General features: G+C 43.9%; 2 protein-coding genes across 3 annotated transcripts; both read left to right on the top strand.

Annotated features, from left to right (window-relative positions):
- Positions 1-1,711: 1,711 nt before the first annotated feature.
- Positions 1,712-12,776, top strand: usf2l (upstream transcription factor 2, c-fos interacting-like). 2 transcript variants are annotated; one of them, XM_084444035.1, is made up of 11 exons: positions 1,712-1,811; positions 2,260-2,300; positions 2,679-2,785; positions 3,810-3,929; positions 4,134-4,287; positions 4,803-4,890; positions 6,839-6,877; positions 7,950-8,008; positions 8,376-8,470; positions 8,583-8,711; positions 11,489-12,776. In XM_084444035.1, exons 1-11 carry the CDS (start codon positions 1,774-1,776, stop codon positions 11,576-11,578), a joined length of 960 nt encoding a protein of 319 aa, XP_084300161.1. In that variant the 5' UTR covers positions 1,712-1,773; the 3' UTR covers positions 11,579-12,776. The 2 variants fall into 2 exon arrangements, with proteins under 2 accessions (XP_084300161.1, XP_084300162.1); XM_084444036.1 differs by having other exon boundaries at positions 8,583-8,772; positions 11,489-11,536.
- Positions 12,777-18,951: 6,175 nt separating this feature from the next.
- Positions 18,952-20,100, top strand: hamp (hepcidin antimicrobial peptide). The gene is made up of 3 exons (XM_084445055.1): positions 18,952-19,179; positions 19,283-19,393; positions 19,605-20,100. Exons 1-3 carry the CDS (start codon positions 19,093-19,095, stop codon positions 19,701-19,703), a joined length of 297 nt encoding a protein of 98 aa, XP_084301181.1. The 5' UTR covers positions 18,952-19,092; the 3' UTR covers positions 19,704-20,100.
- Positions 20,101-20,550: the final 450 nt, after the last annotated feature.

Raw genomic sequence — 20,550 nt, 5'->3', positions numbered from 1 at the left:
GTTTTCTGTGTGTTTTTCTATCGCATTTGGGACAGAAAGTGCTCTTTACCTCCGCCCCAGCGACAGCGCAGGGCGAGAGGTAATGTTTTCGGTGGCATGCGTGCGTGCGTGCGTGTGTTTGTCTGTTAGCAGGATTATGGAAAAACTACTGGACCGATTTACACGAAATTCGGTGGAAGGTTGTAGCATGGTCTAACACCGTGTCCTAATTGCTTGTGACGCGAGCAACAGAACGCGACATTGCATGCTTGCTGTCCTAACTGAAACCGTTAAATGTCCTGTTCCGTTACGTCATTTGTCTATATTCCCAACTGAAGACACCTGTCAACGCGAGCGACAGGAGGAAAATAGGAACAGGGCGAGCATCAAAAGGGCAGTTAAAACGTTGCGCCGCTTCGTGTTGCGTCGCTCGCGTCCAGTTAGGACATAACAAAAGAAAACAAAGCAATGGAACGCATTTTGTTGCTGACGCTCGCTCGCGTCGCGTGTAGTTAGGACACGGTGTAACTTAAAACCCATTACATTTGGAGCAGATCCGATTTATGGGCCGGGTCCATGGGACGCCCAAACACAGCCGGGCCGGTCATTCACCTCCATTAATTTTTTGGACTACAATTACGCCAAAACTACCAAACCGATTTTTAACTCTGTGGAGTGGTGTATCATGGGCCACCTTTGAACCCCATACATTTTGGAGCGGATCCTAATCACAGGCCAGGTCCACGAATGAAAGCAAAACTTAGAATGAAGCCAGCTCCCTGTGTGGGTGCGCTAGAGACAAGGCGTTTGGACTGGGGTGTGCGGGGGAAACCCCAGAGTGCACCGCACTGCCCCTCGCCGGCTGCGACTCGAGGGGGGCGCCACAGAACTGCCCAAACACAGGCGCCCAAATCACCTCCAGTCATTTTTTGGGCTTTTTTTTTTTTCAGGACCACTTCTCCAGGGTAAAAATGAGTCGGGGAACTCCATCCGTTTATTTCCCCGCAGGATTACACAGAAAAACTATTTAATGAAACTCGGTGGAGGGGTGTAGCATGGGCCGACTTAGAAACCATTACATTTTGAAGCAGATCTGAATTACAGCCTGGATCCACGAATGAAAACAAAACTTAGAATGCAGCCAGCTCTGTGTGTGGGGGTGCTAGAGTCAGTGGGTTTGGACCGGGGTGTGCAGGGGGAGAGTCTGGAGTGCACTGCACTGCCCCACACTGGCTGCGACCTGAGGGAGGCACCAAAGAGAGAGTTTTGGACTTCTCCAGGGTAAAAATAAGCAGGGGAACTCTGCCAACTTGGACTCAGGAGCCAAAAATTCATTGTCAAAGAGGGGGGGGGGGGGGGGGGGGGGGGGGGGGGATGTGGGAAGGTCACAGAGGCAAGGCATAAAGCTCTCGACCTAACAATTGCAGGAATACCAAACATGTCCTCCTCGCAGCACGTGCGCGCATAGAGCGACAAATGCATTCATAGGCGGAGGTCTGTGCTCTTCGGGCACTTTTTCTAGTTTTTCATGTTTTCACAGTCAAATCATAAAAGGTACATTTGTTTTGATTGACCCTTATTTTGAAATCCCTGGCAAGAACGCTACCGGATATGAGTTTCGAGGCAAACTTCCCATTGCTCCGGGGCCGGTCACCGGACCTGCAGACAGCGGTGGAGACCGATCTATGCCTCACGTGTCTGGACTATCTCTCACATGACCCGAGTGTTTGTTCCCGTGATCAACACTTCCATCACCGCCTGTGTCACTGAATATCACATTTTACTCTAACCCTGATGGATATGCTCAAACCGAGTCTGGACACCACTACAAGGTAATGGCAAACTGTAAATGGTATTGCTAGTCTACAGTTTTCAACCTAGCTAGCTGAATAGCTAACATTAGCTTGCAAGAGAACCATCTTAGGCCTGATCTCAAAACTATTTCCTAGAAACTATTGCTCTAGACAAGTGCGTGTAGTTAGATAACCATTTGATTAGCGCGACGTTAGCCATGTTGCAGTTCAATAAAACGTATAGCTAGCTACATTTTATTTCTGTTTTGGCTCACTAGACTCATTAGCCTCCTGTCTAGCTATCTAGCTCTCTTATAGCTAGCGTATAGTAGCGTTACAGCTAACTTGCTATACTATACTATAGTAGACTAGCATGCAAACAACTCTACAGTGTTACACTGTACTTTTTTTGCCAGTCACGGAGTGTGTTAAAATGTTGTGGCTTGCACATGCTATTTCAGCTTTACTTCTTTTGTGTCCAATTTAGTCACGAAAAACAAGAGGAGGAGGTTGCTCAAATTACTGAAGGTAAGATGTTATTGTTGTTATTATTGTGTATGGCTGTCATATTTCAATTCACTATCTAATCATGGTTAATGCATATAGGGGGGAAAGGGAAATTCATGGCCAATGACATGCTCAGACTGTGCAGACACAAACACACATTAACATGCAAATAATGCACATTATTATTGCATATTATTATTATTATTATTATTACCATTATTAAATAACCATCTATAAATATTTAATCAGTATTCATGCAGATCAATATTATAGTCACTGTGGCAGTAGAGGTACTGGATTTCAATCACTCACTGAGGCTTTGATTGCACTTCGGCATCTCCAGCAACGGTAGCTTTTCCATCCTTCTATCCTCTAATGACCTGTCGTTTCTTTTCACAGTAGACAGCGTAGTTGGAGGGGAGCCAATAGCCGTCACTAGCATTCAACAGGCCCCTGCATTCGCGGACCACAATATACAGTACCAGTTCCGCACTGAGGGTGGGCAGGTGAGCCTCTGTCGTGAGATATCTCTTGCACAGTAGCATGTCATGGATGATTTAAGGGCTTGGGCTCCTTAATGTTTTCAAAGGGTTTAGGGACTTCAGGTGCGTGCATCTATTACTCATCTCTCATTAACTGATGTGAATACCTTTCAACGCACTCTTTTGGATTGATTGATTCACTTTTAATGTATTTTTAATGTTTGAGGATTTTGTATAGTAGGCAAGGTGTAATTGTTGATACATTATGATAATTTTTTAAAAAGCAGGACATCGCTGCAATCTGTCTCATTAAGTAAAGAGAACATTCAATCTGAGTCAATCTGACTCATTAAGTAAAGAGAACATTCTCAGTCAATCTGACTCATTAAGTAAATCTCACACATGAATGCCAAATGAATCAAGTAATGGCCAAATCTGAATATAGTCCTTATTCAACCTCAGCATCAGTGCTTAATTAAGTCTCATGTGTGTTTGCTTTGAGGCCAGGCTACAGCACACTGCTGAAAGTTAGAAAGTTGGTGATCAGACAATGTGACAATTTTTTGGGGGAGGAGACTTATTTGGCTGCTCATTCTGAGTAAACACTGCTGGCATGAGTGATCATGTGATTCCAGTCCCCTTCCAGGGCTGTGATGCGCCCGGTGTCACATGTCAGTCAGGAGGGATGTCACATGATTAAGTGGTACAAAATACTGATTATTTTGAACAAACAAGCATGCTTTTCTGGACTTGCTCTTTAAATTGAATCAGCTGCATTCTGCAGCATAAGCATAACGCAGAGATGTCAATCATGAGTCACTGTCAGATGATCTAGGCTGCCCTGCTGGCTAGCTACACCGAACCTCAACGCGAGCTGAACAACTCTGTGGTTGACTTGGAAATAAAAAGTAGTCTCAGTGCTTGCAATGCTCTCAGTCTGGATAGTCTACACAGTTCTCTCTCTCCCCCCCTTTCTCTCACTCTCTCTTTTTCTCTGTCTTCTTTCTCTCTCCCTCTCTTTTTCCTGTCTTCTTTCTCTCTTTCTCAGCTGACGTACCGCGTCATCCAGGTGACCGACCAGCCCCTGGAGGGCAGGGCAGATGGGGGAGGGGCTGTGAGCGTGGTCTCCACAGCCACCTTCACAGGGGCTCCTCAAGCTGTGGCTCAGGTACCAACAACAGCCGACCGCTACAGCCGGACCACTGCAGCGCAAGCCGAGGAACACACACATTATGTTCAGGCTTGTTCTGTGAGGGAAGACACCTGTTAGAACGGCAGTGGGCGCAGCGTAGTAATAGCTGACTGTGCTGAACTCGCTTGAGCTGTGTCTGCTTCCTCAGCGCCCTCCCCTCTGACTCCTCCTCTCTCTCAGGCTGTGATCCAGAACCCCTTCAGTAATGGCGGCAGCCCGGCCGGCGAGGCAGTGGGTGGGGAGACGCGCTTCGCCTACTTCCCGGCCGCCGCTGTGAGCGACGGGGCCGTGTCTGTGCAGGCGACCGCCGAGCCCGCGCTCACGCAGGCTGGGGGTGAGTTCAACACCCGCTGCTGGAGGGGCCACGACCCCAGTGCTGGAGGAGACACAACCATTTCTCATTCAATTATATTCTATTCTATTCTTGTTCAGTTCAATTCAATTCTTATTAAATTCTATTCTATCCTATCCTATTCTATCCTATCCTATCCTATCCTATCCTATCCTATTTATTCTATTCTATTCTATTCTATTCTATTCTATTCTATTCTATTCTATTCTCATTCAATTCAATTCTCATTCAGTTCAGTTCAATTCAATTCTCATTCAATTCAATTCAATTCAATTCAATTCAATTCAATTCAATTCAATTCTCATTCAATTCAATTCAATTCAATTCTCCTTCAATTCTCCTTCTCCCTGCTCCTGTCCCATTCCCATCTCAAGTCCCGAGTAGGCTTACGTGTCATTGTACGTCCTGGGACACTGGTACTTGAGAGCTTCGCCTGACATGGACAAGTCAGTATGAAATAAAAAATCTCATACCAACTCTCTCTTTCTCTCCCGCAGGTCAGTTCTACGTGATGATGACCCCGCCCGATGTCCTGCAGTCAGGCACGCAGCGGACCATCGCCCCGCGCACACAGCCCTACCCTGCGTGAGTATCAGAGATCCCCCAGGGGGAGCCCCGCGCTACCGGACGCTGGGAAGGAGACCCCATTGTCCACCGCAGTCCGAGCCACCTCTGCTACGGAAAGGACACACAAACAAACCCCGCTAGATATTCCATGTCGGGTATCGGCTTGACAGGACCTGCATTCAATAACGCCATTTGCAAAAGTACAAGCTTCCTCAAGCATATCCGATTTTTCTACATTAAAGGAACTAAATTGACTTTTTGACATTTTGAAAGTTGATAAAGAAAATAAAGAAAGAAATATGTTCCCCCTCCAAAACGATTGAGTAGGAATGTGATATCGGCCTTGTAAGAGTGCATGTACAGCATGAAGGGTCTGTGTGGCTCAGACTGCCCTGGTACGGTATCTCCTTCAGCCCCCTGCTTTTCCTTTTGACAGTGATGTCATCAGCTCTGTTTCTGCACTTCCTGTTCCCCTCCCCCCGTCCTCGCCTTGACTTCCCCCTTTCCCTCCTCCGTCTCTTCCTGTCATATCATCACGATTATCACGTTCTCCATCTTCCTCTAATCCCTTCCGATAAGCCTCAATTACGATGAAACAGGAGCGCTTCCTGTCTAGACTCTGATGGCGCTGCAGCCTGGAAGATCTCGCAATACAATGTTTCACCTCCATCATGGCAGCTCATGAGATTAGCAGCAGCAAGAGAAGTGACTCAAATCCTATGACTAATCATGTGGACCATGTTTACGTTCAGAAGCACGTGTGTTTATGTGATTGTGCGAATGTGCTTTAAACGCCATGCCCTTTAACAAGGGTGTTACAAAGGACTCAGTCTGCTAGCGATACTTAAACAACCAAGTCTAAGTACAGGCAGATAAGGTCTGTGTTATTTTGAGGTCATGGTATGTGGTTTGAGGTCATAACATTTCATGATGCTGGCAAAAAAAAAGGCCTGGCTCATTCTGTGGCACGTTCGCACGTTCTGCAATCCAAAACACATGATCTGCTCTGAAATCAGATTAGCACTGGTCCCAGTTTACCTCCTTGTATGTGTTTAACCCTCTCTTACAAGTCTGTGTATCATGTCTCTTTCTCACCAGCATGCTGTACCACGGGGCTGTTTAACCCGACTCTGGGCTCTCAGATAGGGGTTAAAAGGGTCTAAATGCTTTGGTTTGATACACACATTTGAATGATCACACATCTCGGGGCGTATCACATAATTATGTCTGCCCACGCGCCTTGATGATGAAGTCATTCGCAAAACAGGAAACAGTCCTTTTTTTTTTTTTTTTTACCAAAAAGGTTTGTGGTCTGTTACTTGGACGGGGATTCTTTGAGTGTGTCTTGTTTATTGGCATCATGTGGTGGAGGGCTACGCCTATGCTTTCTAGGGACTGCTTTTCACTCATCTCTCAAGGCTTGATCGTGCATTTGTGTGGGATGTTTCTGGGGATTGTAGTTCAGTGTTGTATGTATTTATATATAAGTATTCCACTGCAGTGAGTCCCCCAGTTCTCTCTATCTCCCTGGCCTCACTGTGTCATTCACATTCATAACTAAATCCTCATATTGAAAAAGGAAAAATCCAGGCACTCAGGATGGATTAGATAAAGTAGTAAAAAGCCTGTATTTCATTGGGCTATATGAACATTTCCTTTTTCAAGTCTACATCCCCCTCCATGAGCACCGGTGGTCAGAGGGACACCAGCAGCGCTCCGGTCACCTTTCTCTTTTCAGCAAATCCTCATTGTAGGAGTGAGGGGAGAGGACTGAGTTTCCGTTTTTCCTCAATGAATTGTGGTTTCCCCCAATTTTCTATTTTGTTTTCCAGTCAATGTATTGTTCATTTGTTGGGTCGATTTCATTTTAACATACATCGTATAAGTGAACCCATGACTGACAAAGAAATGTAACTGTGTGAATAAATGAATTGACGAAACAACTCCGCTTCCCTGCCATTCGCAGACAGGATAACGAGGCGCCGCAACACGAAGGTTTAACCTGGTGAGGACAACTTCCACCCCCTCCTCCTCCCCACCCCCCTGCAACCAATAAACCAACCGCACCAGATCACACCGCCCAGACTACACGCCCCCCTATCCCGGGCGCTAATTCCCCTGTGATCGCTCCGGCTCTTGATGTGAGACACGCAGACGCAGCCCCTGCGAGGGATGTTTCATGTACCTCAGCTTTGATGTCGATCTTGATACTGTGCAAGCTATAAGCTGTGTGCGCCTCGTTAGACCTCGACTATCTGGGTGTTCCACTATGAAACAAATGTAGTACGCCACCACAGGCTTTAATCACACTTCAAGGCCGTCTAGCCTGCTTTGGTATTCCACTCTTTTATCGATCGAGTCGAGCACTCGAGTGTGTGAGTAGTGCGTCCCCTATGAATTCCATTGGCAAGATTAAAACATTGCCAATGTATCACATTGTGTATGAACAATATATCACAGTGTGTATAAACAATATATCACATTATGTATGAGTCTGCCTCTGCCCTTTGGGGCGGTTTGATGAGGCTGTCCTGTCACTTAATTAAAGAATACCTCGGGGAGGACGCGCCGCGCTAGAGACAGTCATCTCATTAGCCCCGGCCACAGTCCAATCCGACAGCATCTGTTCCTTTGCCAGCGTCATTTTACAGCATAATGAAGCCTCGGATGCCCTCAGCGGGGTGTTGGGGAAGGACACAGACACCTAAAAAGGAGTCTGCATGTCCAAACAGGCCTCAGTATTCCTGTCACCCCCCCCCCCCCCTCACTCTGTCGAACTGAGGGGTTATTAGTGCTGCATATGTGGCTCCAGCTTTCGATGAGTATTGTTGCCCGAGGCGATACACAGCAGAAACCCCTTGCTCAGTTGTTAGGGGGGGGGGTCATGTGATTAAAGAAGGGTCAAGCTCTTCGTGGGTGTGAAGGATAGTTTGATCATTTTAGATTTGTTGTGTGAAAGGCTGTGGTGTGGTTTTTAGTTTTCACAGTGGTATTTAAAGTGAGCTGCGTGTTTGATAATTGACCTGTGTGCGTGTGTGTGTGTGTGCGCTCGTGCGCCTGCATGCCTGCGTCTGTAGGAAAATGGATGGACCGCGGACGCCTAGAGATGAAAGGAGAAGAGCACAACACAATGAAGGTGAGGCCAGAGTTACCCACAAATCCGCCTGTCATTCCCTGAGTTACCCACAAATCCTCCTGTCATTCCCTGCGTCCGAGCCAGTGCATCATAACCTAGCTTTCAGATCCAAGCTGAAAACACACTGTTGCTTTGGGTCAACCGATCCGAAAAACGTCACATTCCGGCCTTGATGGAGATGAAGATATGACAACGCACCAGTAGATGCTGCTATTGAACTGTTAAATATGCTCTCTCACAATCTTCCCTTCTTCTAATATCTGGGGATTTCCAGCATGTAGGACCAGAGCAGAAAAACGTCTGTTCCTGCAGGAATATTATACCCTCCTGTCATATGTTGTCATGTTTTGTTTTGTCTTGTCAACAGTTGAGAGGCGGCGGAGAGACAAGATCAACAACTGGATCGTTACTCTCTCCAAGATCATCCCCGACTGCAACATTGAGAGCACCAAGACCGGAGCGGTAAAGACTCTGCTTCCTGTCTTATTTGTGTGTGTCCGTCAGAGAGAGACAATCCCAGAAGCATTATTCACTATCCCCCGCGTGCGGGTCGTGAACCCCTCTCTCCGTCCAGAGTAAAGGGGGCATCCTGTCCAAGGCGTGCGACTACATCCGGGAGCTGAGGCAGAGCAACCAGCGGCTGCAGGAGAGCCTGAAGGAGGTGGAGAGGATCCAGGTGGACAACGAGCTGTGCAGACAGCAGGTAAACAAGCCTGGCTCCGTGCGCCGTGGCGTCACCACAGCCTGAACAAGACGACGACAAGGTTCTTACCTTCAAATTAAAATGGGAATTGTTATATTTATCCTTGCTATGTTAAGGGCCCTGTTGTGCCACATAGATTTCAGGCTGTGCTGCAGACTGCTATGTGGGTGTATATATATATATAAAAAAGACAAAAAGTAGGCAGTCGTTTGCTACGGGGAAGAGTGTCACATACTTTATTCCCCTACTGCTTAGGAAGCCAGGGAGGCACTTGGTGATGTATCCTGATTGTGGCTCGTTCCGCCCAACTCTGCAGTGGGGAAGTGGGGACTGTGGCGCTGGCGCCCCAGGGGAAATGTGGTGACGATAACGATGCCTGGAGATTTAATACAAAGCAACTGATACAGAGTTTTTATGGGCAGAACTGTCAAGACTTTGAAGGTTGAGAGGAAGCGTGTAGCGTCACTATGCGGTACTCCCTGGGGTAGGGGCACAGCTATGGTGACACATGGGATTGTTAGCTGAGGCAGAAAAGTTGAGTTTGCAACTTGGAAGTTGCCCAATCCCATTTCTTTTTTTCTTTTTTTTTTACCCCTGCCTCTATTTCAAGTGCCCCTACCCCGGGTGGTTGAAATCTTACCCTGTGAAATGGGACAACCCTTCAAGACCCTCATACATCATCAGTAGTACTATGGCAATAATGGTATCATCACAATGACATTTGCCATTTATCTGATGGAGATAGAAAAGCATGGATGCATGCGGCGCGTTCTCAGCTCATACCTGTGTTTCAATTCATGCTATCAATCGATCAAACAAGTCATCAGATAAAAAAGAGTACTGCTTCATTACCAGGCCACTTCATGACAGAATAGCAGTGTTCTGTAGGCTAGCAGCCTGTGCCCTGACCAGCCAGTCTGCACTGATATTAGAGCTGCAGTAAGAAGTGCAACTTTGCTGCTGGACTAGTTCAGTTTGGGGCATCATATGTCATCACAGGGGGAGGGGGCGCGACATGGAAATATGTCAAAATGTGGGACTGTCATGCATAAATCAGCGTTGTAACGTTAGCTAGCTAACTAGAGACTTCAGCACACTAGAGAGTTTTTGTTATGCTTGTTATAAAGAAAAGGTCTACAATACAGTTGTGGTCAAAAGTTTACATACACTTGTAAAGAACATGTCGTGAGTTTCCATTTATTTCTACAACTCTTATTTTTCTGTGGTAGAGTGACTGGAGCACATACTGTGTCACAAAAAAATCCTGAAGTTTGGTTCTTTTATTTATGAATGTATTATGGGTTTCTAAAAATGTGACCACATCTGCTGGGTCAAAAATATACAGGTACTGTACATATAGCAATGCTAATATTTGGTTACATGTCCCTTGGCCATTTTCACCTCAATTAGGCACTTTTGGTAGCCATCCACAAGCTTCTGGCAAACTTCTGGTTGAATCTTTGACTACTCCTTTTGACAGAATCACTGCAGTTCAGCTGAATTTAATGGCTTTCTGACACTGACTTGTTTCTTCAGCACTGTCCATATGTTATCGATGGGGTTTAAGTCATGACTTAGGGTAGGCCATTCTAAAACCTTCATTCTAGCCTGATTTAGCCATTCACTTTTGATGTGTGTCTGGGGTCATTGTCCTGTTGGAACACCCAACCTTCTGGCTGATGATTTTAGGTTATCCTGAAGAATTTGGAGGTAATCCTCCTTCTTCATTATTCCATTTACACTCTGTAAAACACCAGTTCCCTTGGCAGCAAAACAGGCCCAGAGCAGAATACTACAGTACCACCACCATGCTTGACGGTAGGCATGGTGTTCTTGGGGTTAAAGGCCTCACCTGCTCTCCTCCAAACACATTTCTGGTCATTGTGGCCAAAGAGCTCCATTTTTATTTCCGCTTTGTCCATGTGATCAGGAGCAAACTTCAGTTGAGCCTTAAGCCTTCTGGAGAAGGGCTTTCTTCTGGCACGGCAGCCTCTCAGCCCATGGTGATGGAAAACATGCTTGACTGTGGACACTGACACCTGTGTTCCAGTAGCTTCTAATTCATTGCAGACCTGCTTTTTGGTGGTTCTCGGTTGACTCTTGACCATCCTGACCAATTTTCACTCAGCAGCAGGTGATAGCTTGCATTTTCTTCCTGATCGTGGCAGTGACACAACTGTGCCATGCAATTTATACAGTTGGTTGCATAGTTGATCTTGAGACCTGTAGCTGCTTTGAAATGGCTGGTGACTTTCTTGACTTGTTCAAGTCAATGATCTGCTTTTTCAGATCCAAGCTCCTTTGACTTCCTCACTGTAGTGTTTGTGGCTGAGTCTAATGATTGTATCAAATGAGTCCTATTTAAATGGGCTCAGAGAAGTCATCAGCTGTAGTAAATTATAACCACTCACAATAAGTTAAGAGGCCATGCCACAAAGCTAATTTGATTGACACAACTTTCCACATCACCAAAATCGATAATTCACGTTGCTGTATGTATATTTTTGACCCAGCAGATGTGGTCACATTTTCAGTAGACCCATAATAAATCCATAAAAGAACCAAACTTCATGAATGTTTTTTGTAACAAAGAAGTATGTGCTCGAATCACTCCATCACAGAAATATGAGTTGTAGAAATTATTGTAAACTCAAGACTGCCATGACATGCATGTTCTTTACAAGTGTATGTAAACTTTTGACCACAACTGTACATTGAAACAACATTAAACTAAGATAATACGATGGTTATCATAATTTCCATTGTGTTTTTCCCAGATCGAGGAGCTGAAGAACGAGAACGCCTTGCTCCGAGCGCAGCTTCAGCAACACGGCATTGAGACAGTGGGAGAGACACCGCCACAGTGACAGAGAGAGACCAAGAGAGAGACACTCTGACACTTTGGATACTAAAAGGACAGGAAATAGAGGACAGACACAAAGAATCACTTTTCTGACAGGTGCATTCTCCTCCCCTTTTGTTTTTGTCTTTTCGGGCTGCGTTCTTGCAGCCTGTCGATTCGTTGGTTGCACTTGACTGTTTCAACTCTGCTGAAGCAGCTGCCCCTACATGCTCAAAGAAGAAGAGCTTCTTGGTGTTCATTGAAAAGACCCTTAAGAACTCTTCACTTGTATTTATTTAGTTTAACCTGTGGACATTGCTGTTGACTTATTGTTTTATGTTGTTTTCATTAATACCGTTTGACTAAGTTACTGCTTTTACTCCTGCCCATGGTTGGGTTTCATATTAATATGTTGTTTTAGCTGTTTAACTTATTAGTTTGCTTATTGTCGTTAAGATATTTCCCGGATGGATACAGTACATGTTACACAGTGAAGCGTAAGTTACCTTAGACAGTGTGTGTATTTGAATGAGTGACGCCAGGATGGAAGCACAGAAAAGCACCTGCAAAGCTGCAAAACATTGAATAATCGTCTCAATTTACAAGCTGACGTCTCAAGGATGCGATTTTGAGATGTGTGTGAGGACTATCCCTGTGTTCCCAGGGATGCCGGTTCACACTTCGTTGATAGATCTGTTTTCTCCATAGGAAACAGATTACATAACAGAAACATCCATGTTGAAACATGTTGAAGAGAGGTCTACAGTACAACCGCTGGTGTAAAAACAGAAACATTGTGGTAATCAATAACCCATTAACTCTGTATTTCGGCATTGTGTCTTAATCATGGCCATTATGTACATAAGGGTTCAGGTTGATCTCACCTGGTCAAGTTAATCAGATGCATTATAAAGATGTAGCTGTGTGTGGATGTTATTGAATGCAGGTGATTCATGTGTAGAATATGTACATGTCCAAGAATATCAAAGCATACGTTTTTCCTTCTGCAGTTATCTGACTAAAAGCCTGACCACATAAGAAGCAGAGTGCTTTTCAATTCCCCCCCCCCCAAAAAAACTAATTAAGATGCACCTGTGTCTTTTCTCCCCTCTTTTTTTCTGCGCTTAGACATTATTAAGAAAGAACACGTCTCATTATTATCTTTGGTTACAGTGAAGCGCGTGAGGGCGCACGACTCCTGGTTTAAATGAACAGTCAGGGGTGCCCGGTAGGAAGGTGGAGTGCATAGAGAAGAGGACCGGCACTCACGAGATAGACAGCGTAGTCTTTAAAGGTTTAATGGGCAAACAGACGTATTTCGACTTCAAGCCATCATCAGCGTCCGTTAGCCCATTAAACCTTTAAAGACTAAGCTGTCTATCTCGTGAGTGCCGGTTCTCTTCTCTATGCTCGTTACTGGCTTTGGCTTCGTTTTGGTAACAACAGACGGAGCTCAGTGCACATGTGGAGGAGTACCCTGAGGAGACTTACTTCTTCTTCCTTGTTTGGGTCAGTTGTTTCTCCTCTCCCCCCAGTCTCGGTGCCGAGGGGCTATCCTTCTACCACCCCGAGCCTGGGTGAGGGGTCACCCGGACTACATATCCGGGCACACCTCCAGGAGCCATGTCACCATTTCGTCTTCCACAACCGTCAGGAAGGTTGACTTACTGAAAGACTTCCTGCTCATACCTTGCACCTCACAATCATCTCCCGAACAGGAGTAGATATTGTACAAGACAAACTCAGAAAAGACATTACCTTGTACACTCTCTTCCCACTCTCCATAACAACAACCACGTTGAAATGTGTTGGGTGTATGAAAACATGGGTGATGATGACTTTGTTGGTATTGGAGTTTTTGCATTATGTATTGTTGCTCTTAGTATTTAAAGGACAATGCTCGTTTTTGACAACCTGGACCTTATTTACGACATATTATAAGACGTTTGACTCACCGAGATCACTTTGGTGTAGTTCGGAGGTCTGTAGAAGAAATTTAAAATCCAGCGCGAGCCAGTATATCCATGTAATGGCGGTGGTGGGGGCAACGAGAATGCAGTTTCTAAAAATCTATTTTCTGCCGCGAAACGGTTGTTTTCATCAATCTGTCTTGATGAATCGCTAGTTGTGCTTACAAAGAGAGCATAGGCCTGTTGTGGTATTTCACATGCCTCTGTAATATGATCTTTAGAAACGTCTTTAGACACGAAATAGCTTCCTCACTTGCTCCAGCACGCATGCGCACAGCGTGCTGGAGCAACGATTGCGCGCTGTGCGCATTAGTGCTGGAGCAAGTGAGGAAGCTATTTCGTTTCGAAAGACGTTTCTAAAGATCATGGCATGTGAAAACCACAACAGTTATGCTCTATGTAAGCACAACTAGCGATTCATTAAGACAGATTGATGAAAACAACCGTTTCGCGGCAGAAAATAGATTTTTAGAAGCTGCATTCTCGTTGCCCCCACCACCGCCATTACATGGATATACTGGCTCGCGCTGGATTTTAAATTTCTTCTACAGGCCTCCGAACTACACCAAAGTGATCTCGGTGAGTCAAACGTCTTATAATATGTCGTAAATAAGGTCCAGGTTGTCAAAAACGAGCATTGTCCTTTAAGGGAAATTACAGAGAGAATGGGAAGAGATTAGTAGGATGAAGGGCCCTCATCTGAGTTATTATATTCACTCCCAGAGTAGCTAAACACTACAGAATCAATACAACTCTCCCAGTCAAAATATAATAATTAATATAATAATAATAATAAATATAATAATAATTCCACTTTTACACCGTCTCACTGTGTGATGTGAAAGAGCAGGAGTTTGTTTGTAGTGCTCTGCTGTAGATGCAGAATACCCAACATGTCTAGTGAAGTGGTGTCTTTGAGCAGAACTACCAACCAGAGGGACACACAGCAGTTCTTTTGTCGACGTTTGTAAATTAAGTGTGAGGAAGATGAGGATGAGGAAGTGTGAATGTGTAGTCTGAGGGGAATAATGTGGAAATGCCATTCATCACAACGAAAGTATGTTGGTTATGATTAATGTCTGCTTTTATGCGTCCCCCTTTTTCAAATGGCAAAAAAGCGACCTAACAAGCCCCACTTGCCCCCGAGCATCCTTGCTATTCTCAGGTTAGACTGTAAACATCTTTTTTTCTAATGAAACGGCAGAAAAATAAATGAACAACCTGATCCACGCTGCTTCTTTTTACTCCTTCACACTTTGAATGTCGTCCATGGAAATTTGACTCGCAGCAGTTGACATTATTAATTGATGATTTACTGAGATGGCCTACTCTAGTCTGAGAGGTTGAACTGAATTGATGAATGGTGTATTGCGATTGAATGCCCTCTGTGGAAGATTTAACTCAGTAATAGCAGCAGGGGTCTTGGTCCACAGTGAAAAATGAGATGTCAACACGACTCAGCATTTTGAGGATTTTCCCTCTAAAGATGAATATACATTCTATCCCCGTAGCCACAGGTGGCTTATCACTCAGTCTTGGTTGTCAATCTGTCTGTGAAGCATGCACTGAAATATTACACCCTGAATATTGGTCCTATGCAGTAACTGATTGACATGCGTCAAGTAAATGACTGTGAACCTCTCTTTTTCTCTCCTTGGTCGCAAAAAACACAGACGCACGCACGCCCACATGCAGGTCTGCCCGCTCAGACTCACGCACGCCCACATGCAGGTCCGCCCGCTCCTGATCTCTTGGCCAGTCTGACAGCCGCCGGTCAGACACACACGGGCAGGCAGACAGGCGTCTGTGTGTCCCCTGCTCTTGTTTGAAGTGCCTGATCTCTGATCCCATGTTCCTCTGGTTGGGACATAATATAGTCTCGCGATACCAGACTTTGGAGTGCAAAGACAGACTCATGGGTCTTGGACATATAGTATCTTCTATTTCTACCCCTGCCTTGCCCCCCCCCCCCCTCCCCCGCCCCCCTACACACACACTCAACAATGTGCCATGGCTGCACGGATTCACTGATGTTTTTTTTCAAACCACTTTCAAACTACATGAACACTATTGTCGTTTCTTTGGCGAGATAAATCCCAATCAGAGAGAACAGATGGTTAATGACACGCATGGATACACAATCTACAATACCAGCTCATACTAAGGCCTTGCACACTGAATAGTTATAGCGCTTGGCTTTTTCTTTGTTCTTAAAGATGTTCTCTACCTTTCAGAAACACCCTCAGCAGAATGAATTGTCTCCTAACCTCGGCCAGTCTCCGTCTCTGTATGAGGACTGTTGTGCTTCAAGTGTGCATCGCAGAGCAGAAGAGCTTGATTCATTCTCATTCACAACACTGCGCCTTTCTGACTCTCATCTGTCCAGGGGCTAGGTGAAAGGGAACAGATTAATTTGAAGTTGAACGGTTCAAATCAATTTAACCTTTCCCAAAGTCAGATTTTCATCAATAAATAAATAGTAGAGACTTCACCTTACAAGAAATGCCCACATAAAAACGTGATCAGTTTCTATTCAGTTGTGCAAGGTAAACCTAGTAGTTTACTTCTGAACCAAGTATTTCCTCACACAATTTCCCAAAAGGGTGTCCGTCATTGCATTGTGGGAAAATCCTCACCCCATGGCTTTAACCTTCTATTGATAGAGTACATCAGCCTGTGTTCTATACTGCCTCCTGTGGTAGGACAGAGCAATGGTAAGACATAGACAGAGCATAGACAGCTAGCCGGACAGAGCCTTTGAACATTATTTGGGTTGGTAAGCAACTTTGTTTACTTTTGTTTGCTTTTAACAACCTCATCGTGGGCTAGGTGTAAAGGCAAGATTTGACAGTAAATATTAGTTTCTTTTTCAAGCCATTGCAGAGCTGCTATGCCAAGTTAAGCTTGTGTGAGGAGGATGTGAGAGAGGAGAAGGAGGTGACTGGGGGGAATTGGGTTAGTAAAGAGGGGCTAGGAGAGAGACGGGGCCGTTGCCCTGGGCCAGGCGCGAGAGGTGGAGTGGCGCCTGTCGGGGTGACTGTGTCCGCCTCACTGGAGCCCTGCTGTGTTTGATCAGATGATTCCTCATGATAACACTGGCTGCTCTCTTTCACACGCCTTCCCGCTCACTACGGTTTACATAATCCCCCTCTTACACACACACACACACACAGTCACACACACACACACACACACCCACACACACAGTCACACAAAACACACACGCACACAGTCACACAACACACAGACATGCGTGCCGGCGAGCGCACACGCGCGCGCGCACACACACACACACAGTAATACAAACATTTCCAAAGATGTCCTTTCTTTAAAATGTACAAACCTTATTTTGTCATTTCTGTGTCACAAGCGACTAAGACAGAGTTACACTGACCACTACTATTAATGACCCCTCAATCACACATCTGAAATAAAATCATATCCATTTTAAGTGTAGAGACCCCTTATGTACTAAGTTCCCTCCCCCCATTTTCATTGTACAGTACATAAGCATTAAATGGATGGATGGATTCCATGAGTCCTTGTTGGAAATTCCAACAAGCAGTCATTCATGGTTAGATTTGTTGACTTTGATGTTCTGGTCACACAGTCAACATGAGATGGCAGAAAGGTTATCGGTGAACGAGACAGACTGACGCAGCGGTCCCACAACATGTTATTGCACTTGGTCAAGTACTGTTGTAAAATATGTAAATTATAATTAATATGGCTATTGAAATATTTAGTTATCTATTTCATTGGTGGTTATACACTTTGAAGTCTTCACACGGCACTGTAAGGTTTATTTACCTTACAGCAGTGTTTCTCAACCAGGGGGCCCCTGTGGTCCCTGGCATAATTACAGAGGATCCTTGGGGAAGTGTAATATATATATATATATATATATATATATATATATATATATATATATATATATATATATATGTTTTAAAGCCCATCATATTTAACAAAAATGAATATTGTTTTAAAATGAACCAATAAGCTAGGCTCACTTTAGCGGAACGAACACACTTATTCTTGAAACATAATGATTCACAAATGATCCAAGCAGATAACAAATTAAGTGTCATAGAAGACATAAAATGTGTACAATTTCTACTTTTTCCAGAGCTCAAAAAAGGTTGAGAACCACTGGCTTACGGTATATTGTTAAGAGCCATTAGATCAATGATTAGTAGATCATGCAGAGAAAATATAATCACAGAGATAACTAATGTCAAGTGTAGGTTCAACAATTCACTGTAAAAAACAACAACCCTGAATTCCACAATGAGTGATAAGCAAGTGATGTGTATGTCAGTTTTACTTTCAAAATGACTTGAAATATAATAAAACATGAGTTATTGTGGAGGCTGCAAATCAGTCTCTTTGGATATGCACTTAATTATTGGGAAAGTTTCTTCATGTTAAGTATTCTCTGGGACTGTACCTCCTTAAGGGGACATAAACTCCAAAGAGAACTGTGGGTAAATTATTCAACTTCACAACAGCTTGTCTTTTTTGATCTTTTCACACGTCTGATAATGAACACTGCGAGGCACACTGCTGTGTAATGTTCATGTAAGACTGATATCTACAATATTCAAACACCTGAATTCTGGACTCTCTCACGGCCCTCAATTGAGGCTTCATTCAGCTGCTGTCCTTCCTCTGTCAAAGGTTTTAATTTGGTTAAACGGTAGGAACCAAGGCATTGTAGACATAATTCAAGTGATGGAAATGTATGCCTAATTATTACATTTAAGAGGTTATAATTACATCCTTTAGACCAAGGAGTGGATACTCCAAAGTGGCTTAGTCCCCATTTGTGGAGGACTTTTCATAGGTCAGGAACAGTAATGTGCTACACAGTAATTGCACAGCAGCACTGCCTGAAACTAAGCTTAAACTCCTGTACTTTTCTTCCCAAAATTAGTTTGGTTTTCCTCAAATATGATGTGAAAATATGCGCGCACACAAAAATACAGAAAATGTTGTTTGATTGATGTGATGAGAGGATCTCCCTTAGATACCGTATGATTGCCATCACTGTGAAAGTGTGAAATTAAGCATCTGTAAAAATAAATAAATAACATTAATAATAATTGGGGGCAAGGTATGGGTACAGTTCCAGAACCGAGATAATTCTGTTTTTTCTCTAATTCTATTTTTTATCCATTAAAACACCAACTAACTGTTATGGACAAGAAAGGCCAGCACAGAAAAACATGATGTGGTTTTACCCACTTTTCTGCAAGGTGAATAGTTTACTTTTGAACCAAAAATGTCCCTGGATCATAGACATTCCCCCAAGTGAGGTAACAGTTTACAGGAATGGGCTGGGCATGTGAAACTGATGAGGCAATAGTGGCCATGGTGTACATAAATACTGGCTCAGCACAGTACTAACCACAAGACAGAGCAGAGACTGACAGAGACTGACAAGAGCTGCCAAGAGATAAGTACCATCATCACAGATAAGTACCATCATCGGGTCCAAAGAACTTGAGATCCTTTCCTGAGAAAGGACAACTGATAGCATATCAACGACGAATCAAAACCCACAAGAATGAAGATCTTCAGCATAGCAGTTGCAGTGTCTCTCGTGCTGGCGTGTGTCCATTTTTTGGAAAGCTCTGCAGTCCCCTTCTCCGAGGTACGTTTGTAACCACTCTTCACTTACCTTCAAACATCTTAGTGTTCTTCGGTCAGTATGCTTAGAAGTTGTCCCTTAAAGTGTTTTTTTTTTATTTATTTAGGTGCAAATGGAGGAGATTGAGAAAATTGACAGTCCGGTGACAGGACACGAGCAGACAGGTGGCAGCTCAAATAATTTGCCTACAAATATGGACCATTCACAGGACATGGATGTAAGTTCAGTGTTACCTGTATGTCAATCACTTCCAGCCCAAACCAAATCTGAATTATTTTTTTGTCCTAGTTAATATAGCTGGTGAGAGTTGCTTGATGTGGATTACACTATGAAGAACTATGAAGTGCTGGTGACCATGTGTGCTATGGACAAACAAACAAACAAACAAACAAACAAACAAACCATGTGCTCTTGTCTTGCCTATACAGCTGCCTCTCAGGGTGAAACGCCAGAGCCATCTCTCTCTCTGTCGCTGGTGCTGCAACTGCTGTTACAACAAGGGCTGCGGCTTCTGCTGCAAATTCTAAAGGATCCTGCACTTTATCTCTCTCTTTATTTTTTTATCCATTAATTTATTGAAATACGTCTCCAATCCCCCATTGGTACAGTACCTCTTCATGTTCTCTCCACGTGATTATTATTGAGCTGCATTTGACCTGCATCCTCAATGCACAACCTGTATCTTGTACATAACCATTTTGTATAATTTCTTAGAGCTGTTGTATAGGCCTAGTGACACAGAAAGAAGAACTTTTGACTAATTCAGTATTAGTGGGATACATCTTTTTTCTATTTATTATGTACATGGATTTGATGTTTTCCCTCTGTATTGCTCCTTTTTATATAAATGTGATATACATGTTTAAAATGAATTCTTAGAGAGAAATGATTGACGTAAATAAATATATTGCTAAATAGTAATAGTAGTAGTAGTACTTTATTGATCCCCGGGGGGAAAAACTGTGCAAACAACATTTGTGGTTGCATTTCACAATACAATATCTGATTACTGTATATAATTAAATAAACACAGTAGACACCACCTTAGTGGCTCCGCAATTCATGCCAGCACATCACACCAGCCAGTGACATCACTAGCACAGCGTGCACAGTTTCTGTCTTTGGAGGTTGTGGATGAACTCTACACATTACGAATATTCCAAATTAACATTGGGATTGAGTTTGTTCCTGTTGTAAGCACCGACAACACCTTTAAAAAAAAAAGAGATCAGAATCAGAATCCTTTTATTGCCATTTGTACTTTGTATTTTTTACGACATTGTGGAGCCAACAACATAACATTGTACCAGTGCAAAAACAGGAAAGGACAGTGCAAAATACGAATAAAGTGCAAGACTAGCAGTGTATTTGGCC

Source organism: Borostomias antarcticus (genome assembly GCF_949987555.1).
Source record: "Borostomias antarcticus genome assembly, chromosome: 10".
Classification (NCBI taxonomy): Eukaryota; Metazoa; Chordata; class Actinopteri; order Stomiiformes; family Stomiidae; genus Borostomias; species Borostomias antarcticus.
The sequence above is the reverse complement of the archived record's forward strand: the minus strand, read 5'-3'. Positions and strand labels throughout refer to the sequence as shown.